Source organism: Numida meleagris, chromosome 6, assembly GCF_002078875.1.
Source record: "Numida meleagris isolate 19003 breed g44 Domestic line chromosome 6, NumMel1.0, whole genome shotgun sequence".
Classification (NCBI taxonomy): domain Eukaryota; kingdom Metazoa; phylum Chordata; class Aves; order Galliformes; family Numididae; genus Numida; species Numida meleagris.
The window spans coordinates 15,080,956-15,099,058 of NC_034414.1; the positions used below are offsets into that span (position 1 = coordinate 15,080,956).

General features: G+C 39.8%; 1 protein-coding gene across 1 annotated transcript in view; it reads right to left on the reverse strand.

Moving 5' to 3' along the window:
- LOC110402156 (mucin-5B) overlaps positions 1-18,103 on the reverse strand; it is a 50,117-nt gene that overhangs the window by 22,552 nt on the left and 9,462 nt on the right. Inside the window, exons 2-16 of the mRNA XM_021403916.1 lie at positions 15,942-16,197; positions 14,477-14,591; positions 13,301-13,388; positions 11,968-12,101; positions 11,408-11,633; positions 10,506-10,631; positions 9,501-9,618; positions 8,359-8,497; positions 7,674-7,775; positions 6,896-6,965; positions 6,506-6,643; positions 5,642-5,806; positions 4,724-4,818; positions 3,817-3,943; positions 401-653 (exon numbers count right to left, since the gene is read on the reverse strand). Coding sequence (XP_021259591.1) covers positions 401-653; positions 3,817-3,943; positions 4,724-4,818; positions 5,642-5,806; positions 6,506-6,643; positions 6,896-6,965; positions 7,674-7,775; positions 8,359-8,497; positions 9,501-9,618; positions 10,506-10,631; positions 11,408-11,633; positions 11,968-12,101; positions 13,301-13,388; positions 14,477-14,591; positions 15,942-16,197 — 2,152 coding nt within the window. The remainder of the gene's footprint in view (positions 1-400; positions 654-3,816; positions 3,944-4,723; positions 4,819-5,641; positions 5,807-6,505; positions 6,644-6,895; positions 6,966-7,673; positions 7,776-8,358; positions 8,498-9,500; positions 9,619-10,505; positions 10,632-11,407; positions 11,634-11,967; positions 12,102-13,300; positions 13,389-14,476; positions 14,592-15,941; positions 16,198-18,103) is intronic.

Here is an 18,103-nt window from a genome sequence, read left to right on the forward strand (position 1 = left end):
TTTTGCTTTTTTTTCCCTTGGGCAATTTTTTTTTAATAGTCTGCAGGATGGTGTGTAGGGGGAGGTTTTTGACTCCTTTTCATCTCAAAGCCAGAAACTCCCCTCTCAAAGGCGCTACCTTTCTCCCACTGTAAGCAAATATTTTTTTACACAACAATGAACTTTGCATAGAGATAGGTCACAAACATTACATGTTTTAAGGTTATGGTTTGCTAGCAGGAATATAGGATCTTAATTTTCACTGTGGCTGCCCTTCCTGCCAGGGGAACGTTTGCTTTGGTAAAATCAAGCAGAAATTAATCATTATTCCTTACAGTAAAATGACCCTATTCAGGGATTAGAGCAGGGACTTCCCCAGCGAGCCCAGGTATTCAACCTTTGCATCATTAGTGCAGCTTACCACAACAGTTTGTCTTCTTGGAAAGAGTTGCCAGGCTGAACAATCTTGCCTTTGTAGTAGCAGGGACAGTCATCTGGAGTCACACATTCCTCCTCATCATTGAGGTAGGTCCCTTCAGGGCAACCGCAGCCCTCCATAGGAGCAATCTGAACTTTACACAGCGGATCAGCTTCATCCAGCGAGCGGCAAGACTGGTTGCAGTACTTCACGCTGTAGTTATAAACCATAGTCTCAGGACACTCCTCAGAGGGATCTTTGCAAGAGAAATAAAATGGATGTATGGCCTTCTCTGCGCAATCATCATTCATGCTGTTAATGCAGCTTTCTGCAGGTTGAGATCCATAAATGTACATTTTCCTAACCAGAACACCTTGTCTCCCAGTGGTCTGGGAGAAGCCTGCTCACATAAGCCTGCATAAAACTAGGTGAGACTGAATATTGAAATACCCAATAGGGTGTATCTTGACTGAATAAGAGAGTCAGTATAATTTTATATTTGTAAAATTTACTATTCCATCTTATGTCAAGAACTGAAGTCAGTAACTTCTCACTTCTCCATGTAGATAAAAATTAGTTTTCTCTCTCTAACTAATGATTTATTCAGGTAGGAAAAAAAATGGAAGAACTGAACTCATTTTATAGGGTTAATTTTGGGCATTAAATGGGCAGTGATAAGGAACTCTGCCAATCATTTGATGTTACCTCTTCTTTTTATCCTTTAAAGAAATGAGAAACCAAATTTTTTAAGCACCCTGTTGGGTGGACCAAACAAAATCTAAAGATCTCAACTAAACCTGTAAGACAGTGAAAAGCTGATTAATCTTTCTGGGCTAATAAGAAATATTACCTTCAAAACTCTGCCATAAAATCTGCAGTAGGGATCTGTAGAGATGATCAAGTTGTGTAAGGAAGTATGAGGGCTGTGGCTTTCAGGAATGGTTGGCATTCAGACTCCTCTGAAATTCAGTGAGAACTGGCTACCTAGTCCTCTTGGATCTCTTTTTGACTCATATCCCCAAAGATTAGCCCCATTGCTTTGTTTTTCAGACACGCACGGAGGTACTGGAAGGTACGGGGTAGTTGCTTATGGAGAATTGCACTAATCTTTGCAGCAACATTATCACCGTATCAGCCATAGGCTCCATGCTTAAACAAAGCTCTGTATGGTTTTCCAGTCAATGACCATTGCGCGCTTTCTTAGATTAGTTTGTGTGCTAGGTGTGTGTACACATGGAAAACCACCTCCACCAACAAAAGCCAGCTGGTTTCCTGCCGGAGCAGGCACGATATCCCATGTCTCAGTTTGGCAGGTCATATTTTCATACTTATAGGAGAGCAACGAAGATGCAGCAACTGGTATTTATAACTCACAATAGGTTAAGTAAGAAAGATATTAATAAAGTCCTTGAACTCGAGTTTATATCACAGTCATCTGATATACCAAAATATTTATCTGAAAGGCTGTTTCAATTGTTAATTATTAATAACATTGTTTCTAACAAATGTGTCTTCTTTCTCCCTTTAATTATTTGGTGGGAAAAGATCAGTTTTGGTAAAGCTAGGTCTGGTAAGAAAAAGGTTATTAGTTTATAGTACCCATGGTCACAATTTTGAAATCTTAAGATTATGTGTATATCACAACTGGAGGCATAAGTGCAGAGCACACAAGCATACCAAAGATAGTTTCAAGGCAGCTTGCGCAAGGAGAATTAGAAAAACAGCACTGTGATTTAGAAGAGACTACTAATCCCAGTAACAAGTAGCTCAACTAATGGTTTCTGCTTCCACTAAGGACTGTCATATATATGCACTGCCTTCCATTTGCTAGTGGGGTTTTCTTTGTCATATTTCTTTGTCATACACTCTACTGACTGCATTGTAGCCACCCTGTGTGCAATATAACTTGTCTCATAGAATCATAGAATCATAGAATTAGCTAGGTTGGAAAAGACCTACAAGATCATCCAGTCCAACCATCCACCCACTACCAACAACCCCACTAAACCACGTCTCTCAACACCAACATCTAAACGTTTCTTGAACACATCTCAGATGCTGCCTGCAGCACAGCACAGATGCACACAGCAGTAGGAGCTGAAAGAGCCTTCCCAGCTGCCACCAGGGGACAAAGCACTGAGAGTGACTGTTCTGGCCCATTTACTCCTTCACTCCTGAATAGCACAACCTTCAATCTTATCACAGGCATGTTCCCAAAAGATTATTTCCTCTTTAAAAAAAAAAATAAAAAAGGCTAAAATGATCACGATGATTAAGCCATTAGCACTTTTCTCAAGGTTACTGCAGTGTTTGAGTTAATGCTGCCTATTGTGTCATGAGTCAGTTTTCAGACCCATGCTGCAAAATCATCTTGCTTTGGTGCAAAATGTGTCAGTAATTCTATATTGACAACAAAGCTCTAGATAGTCAGGGACTGTCTAGTGCCTAAGTCTGCATGACTCTAGGATAATATGCTGTAGACTGCACTGTGTTCCCTTATAATTAGTTCAGCACAGGCTTGTTAAATTGTTCTTACTGCAATCTTCCATGCCTTCTACAAAGCACCAGCTGCACTGTCTCTATTAAACATTCCACCTAGCCTCTAACTCAGGTAATTAAATATAGCTGCATCGAAGCTGCGTAAAAATCATTTTTGTTATGTTTCCTGTTCAGATACGTTATTAAGAAACCCATACATTTATTTTCATGTTGAAGCAGGCAAATCTCATTTGAACTATCTGGTAATTAATGGAAAAAATGGAAAACTTCATACTAAAATTCAGAGACTATGACTCCTGAATTTTACTCCGAGCTCTGATAGCATCCCATAACAAATTCTGGCAGTATCATACAAACAGATATATTTTTGTGGATTCTTAACCCAAGATTTACTGAGAATATGTGTGGTCAGATACACACTCACATTCCAAGAAGCTTTTATTTATTTGTTAGATAGTTCTGAGATGAAAATACTTTTCTACACTTTCACGTTCTCAGAAAAAAAAGGCAACATTTATTAAAAGTTATAGCTTGAAAAAATGCAATTAATGAGAACAATACCATGTGCGTGGCCAATGCCTGAGACAGCAAGGCTGAGCAGAACTGTAAAAAAATCTTTCAGAATTACTATGCATTGGGAGGCCCATGAATCCAAAACTAACCTAACTGTGACTCCTTGTTGTGATTCAATGCAGAATTCACCTAATGTAATACACAAGGACCGTGCATCCTAAGAGCCTCTTCATGAAGTATACATTAACTGATGTTGGCAGGTAGAGGTTTTTAAAGAGCTTGTATATGCTTATTCTGTTTTTCAAAGATCTGTGAGCTTGACTGAGCTCAGAAGCTACAGGCTGCCACAGACTGCAGTCAGAAGATGTTTCCCTACATCCCCACTCAAGACATTATGGAATGCATACCACAGATCCCCTGCCTCCAGCCTTTCAGGGTCATGCCTGCTGCAGCACAGTCTCTGGAGTAAGTGGAGAGCACACTACACAGTGCAACTTCACTCTTCTCAGCATTACAGGTGTCATACATACATCTCTAGGAGACAGAAAAGGACATAGGTATTATGCCTGGTTCACAGAAGGAGCAAGGAAATATTCAGCAATTTAATGGGGTAAAGGATAAGCCATAGTTATCTGAGTTATAGGTATCTGAAGACACATTAAATTTTATGCAAATTTTCAGGCTCAGGTATTTTCTCAGTAAGCTGTATCTCACACAAACCCTACATGAATTTTCTACAGTTTTTGCAGAAACTGCTTTACTATTCATAGAAATGTGGTAACTTTCTAGCTCATCAGTAACATTACACAGCTGAGCACCAAGAGCTGTTATAGGCAGCTTCCTGCATTTTATATACAAATAGAGTAACATCCTTCCACAGTAATGAATGGAATATAAACATTGTAAAAGTAGTATATATTCTCCCACTGGATGTGAATTTTAAATGGAATCATGAGGTCAAAACCCCTTGGTTTGATTCCAAACAGAAACATTGATTTATCTTTTCAAAGACTGAACAGTTTTCAAAAGCAGCAAACTCTATTTTCCTTATTTTTCTTCAGGATCATGCAAGCATGACTGTCAGTGATAGAAGTGCTGCTCATGGAAGACAGTCACTTAATATTTTCAGGACAGCAGGCAAAAAGACCCACTGTATCTTGCATGAACTCTCACTTTATTTTTCTCATCAGCATCAATGAACTTCTTTGCAAACTCGCATTACTATAACCCATTTTACTCCTGAAGACCAGAACATCTCCCTGGCAGATCAGCTTCTGGATGAGAACAAACCACTGATGTAGACCACTGCCTTACCTTGATGTACACAGAAGGGTCTACAACAGAATGGCAGGCAGCAAATGTACTGCTTGTATTAGACAGGAGAGCACACCAGTGTTGGGCAAATTTTTCTGAATGGGAAAAAAAAATATTGTCCACAGTCACTTAAACCACATTACTACTTGAATTCATTTTCTTACAAGGTATCACACAGTCCTAGAATGTCCTGAAATGTTCCAATAATGCTGGAAGGAAATAGTGGGCATAAACATACCAACATGTTAAGCACGGTTGGATGAGTGAACAGTCATTTTTCTGAAAGAAAGATTTCATCTTTCTGAATACTAACACTATTACCGTAGCTGGATTTGCAAAGTGTCTGAAAGAAAACCTCTCCATTTTCATTGTTTTCCATTAAACTTGTCTAATTCTTTATGAAGTATAGTCAAGCAATTACACAAAGCATATCATAATAAGTGAGCTTTTACTATATATGGTAATACCTAGGAGACTACATTGCAATGTATATTCAAATCCAGTCAAAATGAGAAGCTGGACAGGGCACCTGGTACAGTACAGTGCCTACTGAATTCAGTAGTGTTGATAACTTATTAAGCCCAGCACAGTTGTAGCAACCTAGACTGGATGAAGACTGGGCCCAAATACTGACAACCAGTTACGCTCTGCATTGATGTTGTGTGTGTGTGCTTTTCAAGTCATCAGCAAATAAGGTGCTGGCTCTTTTTCCAGAACTGTATATTTTGTTGTTTTGCTTTTTTTTAAGAAAAAAGCAAAGCTGTCACCTTAGAGGCTCACAAAAAACAACGTGTTCTCTCTAGAAATAGCCTCAAAGGCAGAGACAGTTGATGTTTATGAGATTTCTAAAGTTTTTTCAGTTATTTATCACATGAAAATTACTTAGCACTGATGACTCAAGGATGAAAAGCCTGCTACCTTTATCCACGCTGTTTGAACAAGGATCTTCAAAGCTGTCCTCGACATCAAAACAGCTGGCTCTGGTTTTCCAAGAGTTACCGAATGCAGCAGCTGAATCTTCCACAGCTCCCGTGGCTGTTCTGAAATCGTCAGTCTGGATATTATTGAAATTGCCGCAAAGACCTTGAGTGGGTGGCAGTAGGGAAAAAGAAGAGAAAGAAGAAGAAGAGAAAGAAGAAGAAATCGTAATATAAGTGGGAAAAGCAATGACTTTAAGATAAATACCATTAGGTCCGTAATGGTGCTTGCCTGAAAGAAGCTCATTTTCCTGATGTCCCCACAAATCAGACAGGACCATGTCTTTAGTGCATAATTGTTATTTCCCGTATTAGAGTAGCACTTACTGAGAACACAGAAATTGGAAGTTGTTTAAATATGCTTCAGTAATCACTGGCAGGCAGAGAAGTCCCTTCCCCCAGAATTTATAATCAAAGGAAATGGGAAAAGCAAAACAAAATGAGTTGGAGGGATCAGATTTTATCCAATTACACGGATAGGAAACAGAGACACAAAAAGCTTAAATGATGTTAACAGGAGATTGGTGTCAGAACCAAGAACGTAACCTGCATCTCACAAGAGTCTGATGATAGCCTGCTTTTACAGATAGAGGCCAAAAGGTCTGCACACTCTAAACATCACAGAGTTTATCTTCAGCAAATTGAAGGTTTTGGCCAGTCTTTTGTTCCAGGAAAGGTACAGATTTAATCACGAGTTCTAACATAACAAAGTCAATATAACATCAAATAATTTGTTCACTTGAAGTGATAGATAAGCAGCTACAACTTGCTTAAGAGTGAACTGAAAGAATACGATATGTCCTACCTGATGTGCGATTCTGATAAGAATGATCAACTGTTATGGAGAGCTGCATTACAGGTTTCATTTGCACTCGAATCTGTACTCCAGTTGAGCTCAAGATTTTGATGAAAAATGTAGAGGGTCTGAAGATGGTGATGCCATCTAAAGAGGAAAAAAGTGAAATGAAAAAAAAAAAAGTCCTTAGAAAACTTTATGAAGCTGAGAAAACAGCAACTCCCTTTTACCAGTGCATTCAGTGTAACACAGGAATCCCCCAGGGAGTCCCAGACTGTACTAACCTAAATCAAAGTGACCTGATTATGGGCAGGATCATGTTCTTCAGAGAGAGGAGCAGGAATCAATCTGTAAACTGATGCAGGCTATTCTGAGAAAATTCTGGAGAAAGACATTTACCTTTGCTTACTGGCAGCTTCACAATGAAATTGTTCATGTAGATATTTCCACAGGAACAGATTTTTATAGTCTGTAGGGAAAAAGAAAAAGGCCCGTGGTAATGAATGCACATGAGACAGGCAGTAACAACCTGACAAGCTTCCTTAAGCATTAAGAAGCAATGTCTTCAGAATATGATTACCTCTGGGGCAAATATAACTCAGTGTCTGGATTCCATACAGTGGTGTAGAACAAATCTGTAGATTGTAACAAAATGAAAAACCTTCTCCACAGGCAATAGCCTTGGCTAAATACTCTTGCAAACCTAAGAAGTTAGCTATCTTTTTGAGAACTGCACTCAAGTTGCTACATGTAGGTTCCTATCCATCTCACTGGAAATGTAACATACCCAATACTTCATTTCTTGCATTGGGGAAGACCTCAGGAATCAATTTTTTTGTAAAAATACTTGGGTCTTGTAGAAATCTCCATCCTTCCAAAAGAAATAAATGGAAAGTTTGAAGTTATGGAAAAGACAGGGAAAGCTGACGAGGATAATTTTGAGCCATTCACCTCTGAAGAAAATGGAAAAGCCAGAATCCAAAAAACTAGAAAGCAAATAACTCCTGTAGAACAAAACTAATAAACACACACACTGCATCATTTGCTGTTATTAATCTTGCAGTCTCAGGACTGCAACAGACTAAAATGAGTCCACAGTATTAGAGAGAACATAAATGAACCCTTTGAACTTAAGTAAGAATGATATTCTGTGTGATAGCTGAAGCCAGTTACTTACTGTTCTTCCTAGTGTGACTAAGACATTCTTTAAGCAAGTCATTGTCTTTGATGTCCCACACTGCATGATCTCTCCAATCACCACAAATGTGTCATCAGTGTTCTGAAAAGAGGTGAGAAAGGGGACTTGCAGACATCATTAGCATGCTATAAAAAAAGGAAAAAAAATATATCTCTGAAAGGCTGAAATGTAAGAATGAAAGGTCTGGGGCATTTAATTTCTAACTGCAGATTGCTGTATTTGACTTCCAAACCCAATAATATTCACTGCCTTTCCCCCCTTCTCTCTCCTTGCATCAACCTGTGCGGATCGCGTATGTGCAGAGTCACATAATAATCAATTTTTGTGAAGGAATCAGCTCATCCTCTTCATTTCTACAGTCACACATGAAGAAAGCTTCAGGAGAAATGCTTTAATCTACATTAATATATCCAATAAGAAAAAGAATTCATCCAAAAAAAGGATGTAAAACTGTGTTGAAAATACATAAGCTTGATGCTTAGCATCACAGTTGAATTGTAGTCCATTGCAAATAGAAAAATTTATGTGGTTTAACACTGAATGTGTATTGAAGTGCATTGCTGGATTGAAGTCATTTAATCAAATGAAGCCATACCAAGCTCCAGCACAGCTTAATGCTTCATGCTACTCTAGAGATTCAGGAGAAATGGGAGACGGTTCATACCTTAGCTAAGACATAATGGCAGTTACCATGAAAATGGAACTTCTTATTATCAAAGGTTGTTATATGGAATCCTCCATCTATACTGCAACTTCCAGAACAAGGCAGAGAGATACAGCTCCAGTGGCCTCCTTTGCAAGTACTGTACAAAACACAAAAATGAGTAGTTAGAATAAATATAGCTGCAAAGGAGCAAAGATTGAGATCTGTATCTGATCAGTTCTTTCTTTGTCTCATCAGCTGCTTGTTTTTTCAGCTGCTTATTAAATCCCTGAGGGAGGAAGATTTTATACTAGACCCTTAAAGTATAAAAGTTAAGTGTTTGTCAGTGGAAGTTAATTGCACTGAGCTTCACACTATAGCCTTCAGAGAGACTGAGTTGGTCAAATAAGAAATATTTTCCAGGGCCTAAATTGCTTACTGAACTTTTTAAAAGAAATAACCTTTTCAAGCAGGATCTTGCATCACTTGATGCTATTGATGATTCAGCAAGTTGCTGCTGCAACTTTTCAGGGGCTGATTGCGGAGGACTGGAATTAATGAGCATTTGTAAAAATTAGAGCTCTTAATGCAACAGGAGAACAGCCAGGCCATGTTAGTTCAGGCTTTGTGAAGACTGAGCCTGTGTCTAGATGAGAACGACTCAGAGCCCTTCAAAACTTTGGGAGTATTTCCTGTCTTTGAGAACGGTGTAGGAAATAGTTAATGCAAAGGGATTTGCAGAACATCTGCTCTACCCAGCCATGCACCACAGCGTAATTCTTAGAGATCCAAACTTCGGAACAGCCCCTTACAGATCTAGCAATGGTTGGAAAATTATGCATTAGCATGGAATGACTCTTTGCTACACTTCAGTGGCCAATGCTTCTAAACTAATTAGCAAAGAGTCTCATTTTTCTAGATTCTGGCATCCCAGGCTTAATACTTGCTGGCAATTCCAAATGAGGGTGATAGCTATGTGAGGTTGAGGGGTGCCTCAAAGTTTTTCCGAAGGCTGTTGCTATTCAGACCCCAGTTTTAGTATTAGTGCCATGATTACTTAGATGTTAGGAACAGCAAAAAGGAGAAAAGAACAGAATGCAACTAATCGATGCTCTCCAATAACTGCCTCTATCTTGTTAGTGCAATCAAATTCACAACAGTACCAGTTTTGGCAAGGAGTGGAGTAAGTCCCTCCAGATGAGTAGACTTTGCCTTGAAACATACAGGGACAGCTGTCTCTGGGAACGCATTTTTTGCCACCGAGGTCATCAAGGATAGTTCCTGTTCAGACACATTGGCTAGTTAATATTCCTTAGTAAGTCTGGGAAACACCATGAAGGAAGATCAAAACAAAGAAAAAAACCTTGTATAATTCAGCATTTCTACAAATGAGTGGGGCATGTTTTATCAAAAGCAACACCAGGCCCTCTCAGACATTAATTGATGTGGAAGAATTCTCACTTGAGCTCAAATGAAGGCAACATAGGAGAAAATATCCCAAAGAATATCTCTGTGTGTTACTGGAGTTCTACACAATGAGCAGGATTACCAAGTACCAGTCTGCAAGGATATGAGCCAGACTCCATCTATTTCTAATAGTGAAACTACTAGATCAGACCTCAGCTTCTTCACGTACAAGATTGCTCATGCATGAACCTGCCAATACATTTATTTTATATATGGCATAACCTACAGCAAGTCTTATTCTTCACTAGGCTACACATACACCTAGACTTGTAACTGGGAGGCACCTCATCAGACATCCTCGCCTACATTATTACTACCTAGAGAACCACTCTCCTTTTTCCACATCTTTAGAAAAAATGTCCTTTCTATCCCCTTCTCCAGCATCAGGATCTTGGATCTTTAGAGATTTGGTTCTTCTGAGACCCAGCTGGACACTTTCCTGTGCGACCTACTGTAGGGAACTTGCTTTAGCAGGGGGTTGGACTTGATGATCGCTAGAAGTCCCTTCCAACCCCTACCATTCTGTGATTCTGTGAAGAAGGAAGTTGTTAAGTTATACTAGAAGAATCAGTTTATTCACTGATTTTAGTGTAAAATTGTAAAGGAAAAAAAAACAACAAAAAAACCCACTCACTGAAAGGAAATACCCTCCTTCTTTGTCCCTTGTTATGTGACCAATTAGAAGAAGCAAACTGCCTTACCAGGAGGACAGAAACAACCATCTGTACATGGGGCTTTGCATATCTTGCTCCTTTCTGGGTCAGCACATGTGTCAGCACAGGAGTTTCCACATTCCATGTACTCCAGGTTGCTTGGGCATTCCTGATCTGCAAAACCAAAGAAAAATGTGGTATGCTAATGATGAATTTATAAATTCTCAAAAATCATTGCATCACTGCCCAACTCCTTCTTCCTCCCTTCTCCCAAATCTTGGTTGCAAAACTTTCTATCCAGATGTGTCGTGTCTTATTACCCTCTAAAGGAACAACTTATGATTGCTTTACTTCATCTCTGGAGAAAACAATACCGCTGGTAAATGCTAGTTATTTAACATTATTTTACTAGCTTGAGGTTGGCTGAAGTCCTGATACCAGCAAAAGACAGCAGGAGCTCTAATAACTGATTTTCGCCTCAAGCAACTCTCACTCTGGCATTAATCTTCCATCCTAGTCCACAACAGCTGTTTGGAAGAACTAACTGTAGTCTTCTCCCCAGATTTACAGGGATTTCCTGCTCAGTAGGTGCAACTACTGAGCAGGAAAGCAAAGGAACAGCTAAGAACAAGTACGTTTGGCTTCTGTGTTACTTCTTTAGACCAGACATCAAAATTTTAAACAAGGTTAGTTATGAATTAAGTGTGCATGGTAAAACTCAAAAAAGAACTGAAAAAAAGGAGAAGAGAGAAGATGCTAAGATACAGTTTCTAATTAAGGAGCAAAATCAAGTTAAATTTTTTGAAGCTTTTCCATTAATAACATTTTTGTCAAAGTACCTTCTACAGATTGAGTCAATGTAGTTAAAAGAGCTCCTATCTTTGCTCTGCTGGGATTAGGGTTCGTTCATATATGCCTAACATCCTAACCTCTGGAGCAGTACTACTTACAGCAAAGCTCTTTGGTTCTCCATTCCCCAGGGTCTCCCTTGCTGAGGACACAGTCTCGAGAGTATTGGTTTAAAGTGCTGCATATGCAGCTGGAAACCAAATCAGAATGAGAAGAATTAACCACACAGTTGCACATATCCTCAGTGCAGGTAGCTACATAATCATCAAAAGCAACCACTTTGGGGCAGTTTCCAAATCGGGACAGAAGTTTCTTGCACATTTTTTTCTGAGGGGAAAAAAAGAGGAGGAGGAAAAGAAAAGCAATAATTGACATTTTACCAACTTTCAGGCTGATGGATGTGAACCCTAACTTCTGATGACACAAGTCCATGATCACATGGACCTCCAGAGGTCATTCAGTCTAACTTTCTGTTAGTTGGACTGGGCGTGGTCATAAAATTGCATATTTTCCCACTTATCTATTTCTTTAACTCTATAGTAGGATAGTCCTTCAAGTATAAGATAACATTCTGTTCTCTAAATAGCCCTTGTTTCAACACAGTCACTCCAGGACTGTAGTAGTTCAGGAAGGTTTACACTCCTTAGCCACACATACTTACGTATTTGCTGCATCTATTGTCATCCTCTGTAGGATGTCTTCCAGTGTGGTCATCTGGCCTCACATCAGGACACTTTTCTGATGGATCCTCAACTTTGTGAAAGTTCCCAAACTGCCTTGGGTGCATTTTATACCCTGCAAAATCCCCAGATTCATCTGAATAACTGCCTACAATCCTTTAGATCAGTTATTTTGCTCTAAATATGTACCTCATCTTTACCAAATCTTTACCAAATGCCCCAATTTAACCATAATACAGTATATAACTTCCTGGTGTAACTTCCATTTGGGTTAGGATCACGAATCTGGCATATTTCTATCAAGAACTGCTGACAGTCTTGGCAATGATAATCACGTGAGACTCTTGACCCTTCGGTTACATCTCATCACTTTCAGAGATTTTGGTTCTTTATGAGTACATTTGATCTTACAGAATTTTGTATTTGTATGTGTAATGGTCATACAGATCAGTTTGCATTATATTATTGCAACCTAAAGCACAGCTTTGGATGCATGCGTAGTCATCCTGTAACTTGCTGCTTTGTACAGGCTAGAGAAGCTGGCAAGACGGGCACACAATGTATGTATTACACTGAGTATAGTGACATATTATCAGACACTTGATCCTAGATCTGAGAAATCTTTCTGACAAACTTTGAATTTAATTATTCTTTCTGAATGGTAGGTGACAATATTTTTTTTTGTGACTTAAAAAACCCAGATATTACGCAAAGGGATGATGTTAAAATTTTGGCCTCAGTCCTGCAGCAAATACACTAGGGTGCAGGTTTCTTGCCACTCATACCCTGCTGCAGGGCTGCAGGCTCAGCTGTTTGCTGCGCTGCCCTTCTTGCAGCTCAGCACAGCAACCAAAGGTGTCAGTGGATGACACTGTGGTTTCTGCAAAGATGCTCAGTGAAATCTGCCTGGGTCACCCATGGCACTTTCATTTCATTACATAGCCAAAACTAATCACACCTAAAACCCAACTATAAAATTATGAAAGCAAAAGGGCAGAAGTGCAATCATGCCTCATTTGAGATTGCAAATTCCTTAAAGTTTGGTACAGTCGGTGGGAAACTTGGCACTACTGATGCATGACAAGTGGGCGATTAAATTAGGTCAGAGAGATTTGAGAGACACTTGCAAGCTTGCAAGCAGCAGAGAATCTCAAATCATCCCACAAACTTTTAAACTGCTCCATCTGTGGAAATGTTTGGGTATTTCAAGATGTCTGTCCAGAAATCTGAAACCCCGCATAAATGAAACAGATGCCAAGTTTCATGTCAAGTATAACACACTCCTACATTCAACATGCTGTGTTCATGGCCTACCGTCCAAAATTAAATCATTCTTCTTATTGCCATCATAGTTCCCACACAGACCACATATTTTCTCTTTATATGTTTCTTCCAGGTCCAGCTAAGAAAGAAAAGCAAAGAGGAAACTCAGTGTTTAAAGGTTTCTTCTCCCATCAGCAGCGCATTACCACATGGCTCACCATAGAAAAGCACAGTGGCAAAATGCTCATTACCTGTTCATAGCAGTTACATTTTCCATTACAATCCTGCCATAAATCCTACTGACAGACAAGCTGAATTTAAACAGGAAGATGGTTCTCCAACAGCTGGCATTCCTACCTATCAAACAGCCAACTGAAGCATGCTGAATACTGCACTGATCCTTGGTCCAGTGCCTCCCAGCACAAACTACTGGATAGATAACTGCATCCTGATGCTGAAAGCTGCAAAGAATCAGTTTCTGGTCAGCTTTTAGCAGTAGCTAAGTCTTTGCAGTTCATAGGCTAAACAGAAAACTTCGTAGCATCTCTATGGAGGGATCTGCCCCGCATAACTTGTGCTGCCCATACACAGAGGCAATAGAGACAGGTGAACACATTACGGCTTTGCTAGATAGAACTATTGCAACTTATCCCTCTTATATACTTGGAAGATAATACTGGCATTGCTCAGGTCTAGCTGTAAATGGCAGAGCTTTTCCTACAGGTGTGTCAAGCTAAAAACAGCTGTGTCCACTCTACAAGTGGTGCCTATGATATCTCCTATGATATTGCCTATGGTATTTTGGAGTGAATGTGTATAGGGGAATTGCCCCAAAGAAATGCCTTGGAATGAGATGCCAAGGTCTTCTCAAATGACCACACAGATCAGTTTTCCACACAAGATGTGCATTGGGGAAGAGCTGGGGTCCGCCAGCTGTGCCCCATGTAGAAAGCAGATAACTACAGAGATGCTGTCTCCAGCATTGATGTGGCACCTTTGGTCATGTAAAATTGCTTAAGGAGGCCTGGGCATTGCAACTCTACTCCCTTGTCTTCTGAAACCATTACCTACTGTGATAGGCCCCATCAACATATGGATACTGTGGTGATACTTCCCCACCACCACTGCCCCTCGGTTTCTTATATTAACACAGTGCCTGCATCCCGCTCTGCTTTTCATCATTGATGAGGTTCACCAAGAGAAAAACAACTGACTGGCTGTTCATACTAGGAGAGTGTCAGCCCAGTTCCACTTGAGCGTCAGACCCAGCTTGGAGGTGACTTGGAAGTAAGCACAGGTGTCCTCAATCAGGACGCTCTTCAAGCTGAAGGGCAGAGGGATCCTGGAAATTGGAGGGAACAAAACAGATTGCATTGGGAAAAAGAACAAAATCATAATTTTTAAAAAATCAAATCTTCCCAGAGATATAGGAAAAAAGAATAAGAGTCAAAAGGAGGCATATAAGCCATGGAGGTCAGCCTTCATCCACACTAATGCATTAAGTTTTAGTATGATCACCTTGTCTACTGTGACATTCTAATAACCCACAACACAATTTTGGTCATGAGCATGTCAATATTATGTTAGCCACTCTATTGATACTAAAGTAGCTTCTCTGCTTTACATAAATTGAGGATCTCAGAGTGTTACAAGAAGCAAGATCAAAATACTGGGATATTGCTCTCCATGTAAGGATACCACAGGTTCTCACAATCTCTCCAGGCTTTTCCTTGACACTTGGAAGTTACAGTGATATTTTTGTCTGTTTTGCTACAAATGCATTGATGTGACTCAGACCTGTGTTACTTCTTGATCTTACCAAGCCAATTACTGCTCACTTTCCTGAAGCCTGAAAAGTAGATCAGAAATTGGCTAGAAGACGTGAGATTTTTGCCCCTTCGATTTAGGAGATACATCTGGGTGATGTTATTCTGTATTTGGCTGTTTTGGATGGATATCAATAGAAGACAGTACATAATGCTTGTGATTTTCTCTTCAACAGGATTGTGAGGGTTCTTCCCAGAGCCAATGCCTGCCTCAGCCTGTCATACCCAAATGCTGGGAGTAGGACACTGTAATATTCATGGAGTATTTTTAACCTTTTTTTTTTTCAGATTGCTTTCTGATTTATTTCAGATTGAAATTAAAGATGTGAATTTTGATTTCTGGAAATTCTGCCCTTTGTGTAGAAGACATCAAGGCAAGCTGTGATCTGCAAAGGAGAGCCAATTCTACACTGATCCATCTGGAAATGGTAAACTTTTGCTAAAAGGATGGTCTGTTCCTGAATAGCAACAAACAATGCTAAGGTCAGTGTCACAGAAATAATGTTTTGAGAAAAAATACAGATTTTCTACAAAATCTATTTTATAATTGAAGTGTTTATTTTATCTTCCCTCCCCTTCCTTGAATAAAGCAGCATCAAGGAAATCTGCACCTTATGCTTTGTTACATACACACTGCCTTTTCTAAACATGTTGTTGTTGACCTCTGGGAGCTGTCATTTATGTTCTTCTTGCCATCTCCACCACTATGGCCTGGACTCTTCACAATACACTGTTCAATGTGCTATTAACATACACAGCTCTTTGCTTCTCTGCATGGTGGGATACCTTTTTAGACAGATCACTCCTTGCTAGTATCTAGCAATAAAACTGCAACACAAGAAAGCAGCAGTAGCATCTTTACTTACTGGTTCCCATTCACTGTGATGCCTGTCTCCTTCACCTCCAAGATCACTCCATCAGTAGTGACCGTGAAGTAGATCAGGTGACTGTTTTTGTCACTGCGTCTGATTTTGATGCTGAAGTCCTGGTAGCTGTCATTGCAGTGAGAAGCAAAGACGTATGTACAAGTTCCAGGAAAAGTGAACTTAACGTGGTCAAATGTATGAAAGTGGAAATTGCCCCAGGTGGTACACTCGCTCCTACCAACAGTGGAGACCTGGACTAAAGAAAGATTCAGAGCATTAAGGTTAATGATTCACCTTGCATGAGCTGCTTTGTGTTTATTTTGGTGTTGTTGTTGTTTAAAAATGTTAAGGGAGAGATTTCTGAATTCAAAAATGTAAAGCCCTGGAAGATACCAGCTTGTGGGAAGGAGATCCATCTCAGAAATCCACGTCAGAGAAACCTCCAATATGATCAGACAATCCCAGGCTCCTCTGAAGCTAACAGTGAGAAGAAAAGGGGTCTTGGCATCCCTATTTTAGATATCTAACTAGTCTAGGAATCCCTCCAGGACTGTCCATTTCTCTGTTACCTGTAAATGTTTTTGAGGGGTGCCAGCTTAGATAGACACATAACTCTAGACAGCTATAGATATCTAAAATGACCCCTCCTGGCTGCCTAAATCTCATTTCCGCCTTGGAAATTCTACCCCTTAACACAGTCAACAGTTTGGTCTAAAGTCTTGAACAGAGCCCTTCCCAGGGCACACCACAGGTCACCCAAGTTTTCAGCAAAATGGCAGCCTCTGGTCTCAGCAGCTGAGGTTGCCACCAGCTTCAAAAATCAGCTCACAGCTGCTTATTTGTCATCTCAGACAAACTTATTTCTTGGAGCTGAGTTGTAGCTCTGTCAATGGTGTTGATAGGAAGGATGCTCTGAAAGTAATGCCTCCTATTTTATTATGTTGGCCCATGATGTCAGAAGCAGATGTTGATAGCATGCCAGTAGAGGCTGAACCTTCCCACCAATATTCCCATGTTACATTTTATTGCCATGTGACAGATGGCAGCAGAGGGGCAGTCTGACAAAATGGCATCTGACGTGGAAGAGCATATTAAGCAAAGGTGTGTCACTAAATTCCTCTACGTGGAAAAAATGGCAATTATTGACATTCATCGACTCTTGCTGAATGTTTATGGAGATCAACAGTGGATGTGAGTGCAGTGAGGAAGTGGGTGGTGCATTTCAGCAGTGGTGACAGTGACAGTGGGTCACCTTCGCTGGTGCCAAATTTACAAGCATGGCATCTGGTTCTTGTTCATTGCTGGTGGAAAAGCATAGCTCATGGTGGTGACTATATTCAAAAAGAGTCTTTTGTAGCTGAGAATTTGCTCTATCAAATAGTGCTATTGTGATCTTTTGTAGCTGTTGTCATTTCCACAGAAATAAATAGGAGGCATTACTTTTGGAGCAACCTAGATACTTCAAGTGCATGTAAGACATCGCTTAAGAAAGTAATTTTCATACCATTGATGCATAAAGCAAATATGAATCAAAGAAAGCAACACATAGAATTAAATAAGATGTTCTTGCTACACTGTGCTTTTGGCATCTCTTCTGGGCCTATCTGAATAGCAAGGAAAATGAGCAAATTTCTTTGCATCATTGACACAGCACATTTAGGAATATCAACATAGCAATTTCTTTCAAGATCAAATCAGAATCAGCCATTGATATATTCAGAGAACTCTAAAATGTTATGAGATGTTCATACCTAAGAAAGAGCATCTTGAAGTCAGAACCATGCAACAAAAGCTCAAGTGCCAAAAGGCTCTTACAGGAGCAGCTTTTTAAAGAGATTGTAGTTTGCCATAGGTGTTCACAGCAATGAAATGGAATAGTGTAATTTAGCACTTTTTTTACACAATAATAAAGGGAAATAAGAAATTTTCACTCCTTCTCGGAAGTGTAATTGCTAGAATTACTAAGACAGCAGTAGCAGTCACATCATTTGTTTGTGTCTCAAGTGATTAGGACAAGTATAAGACATTCAAAGCCAAACCAGGAGGTAACAGTGCAAGAGAGCACAACAATGTGGTTACTCCTAATGGAGTAATTCACACTGGTCAACCAAGCCTAGCAGGCATTTTATAAAACATATATGCAAAAGGCGTTAAAAAGGGCA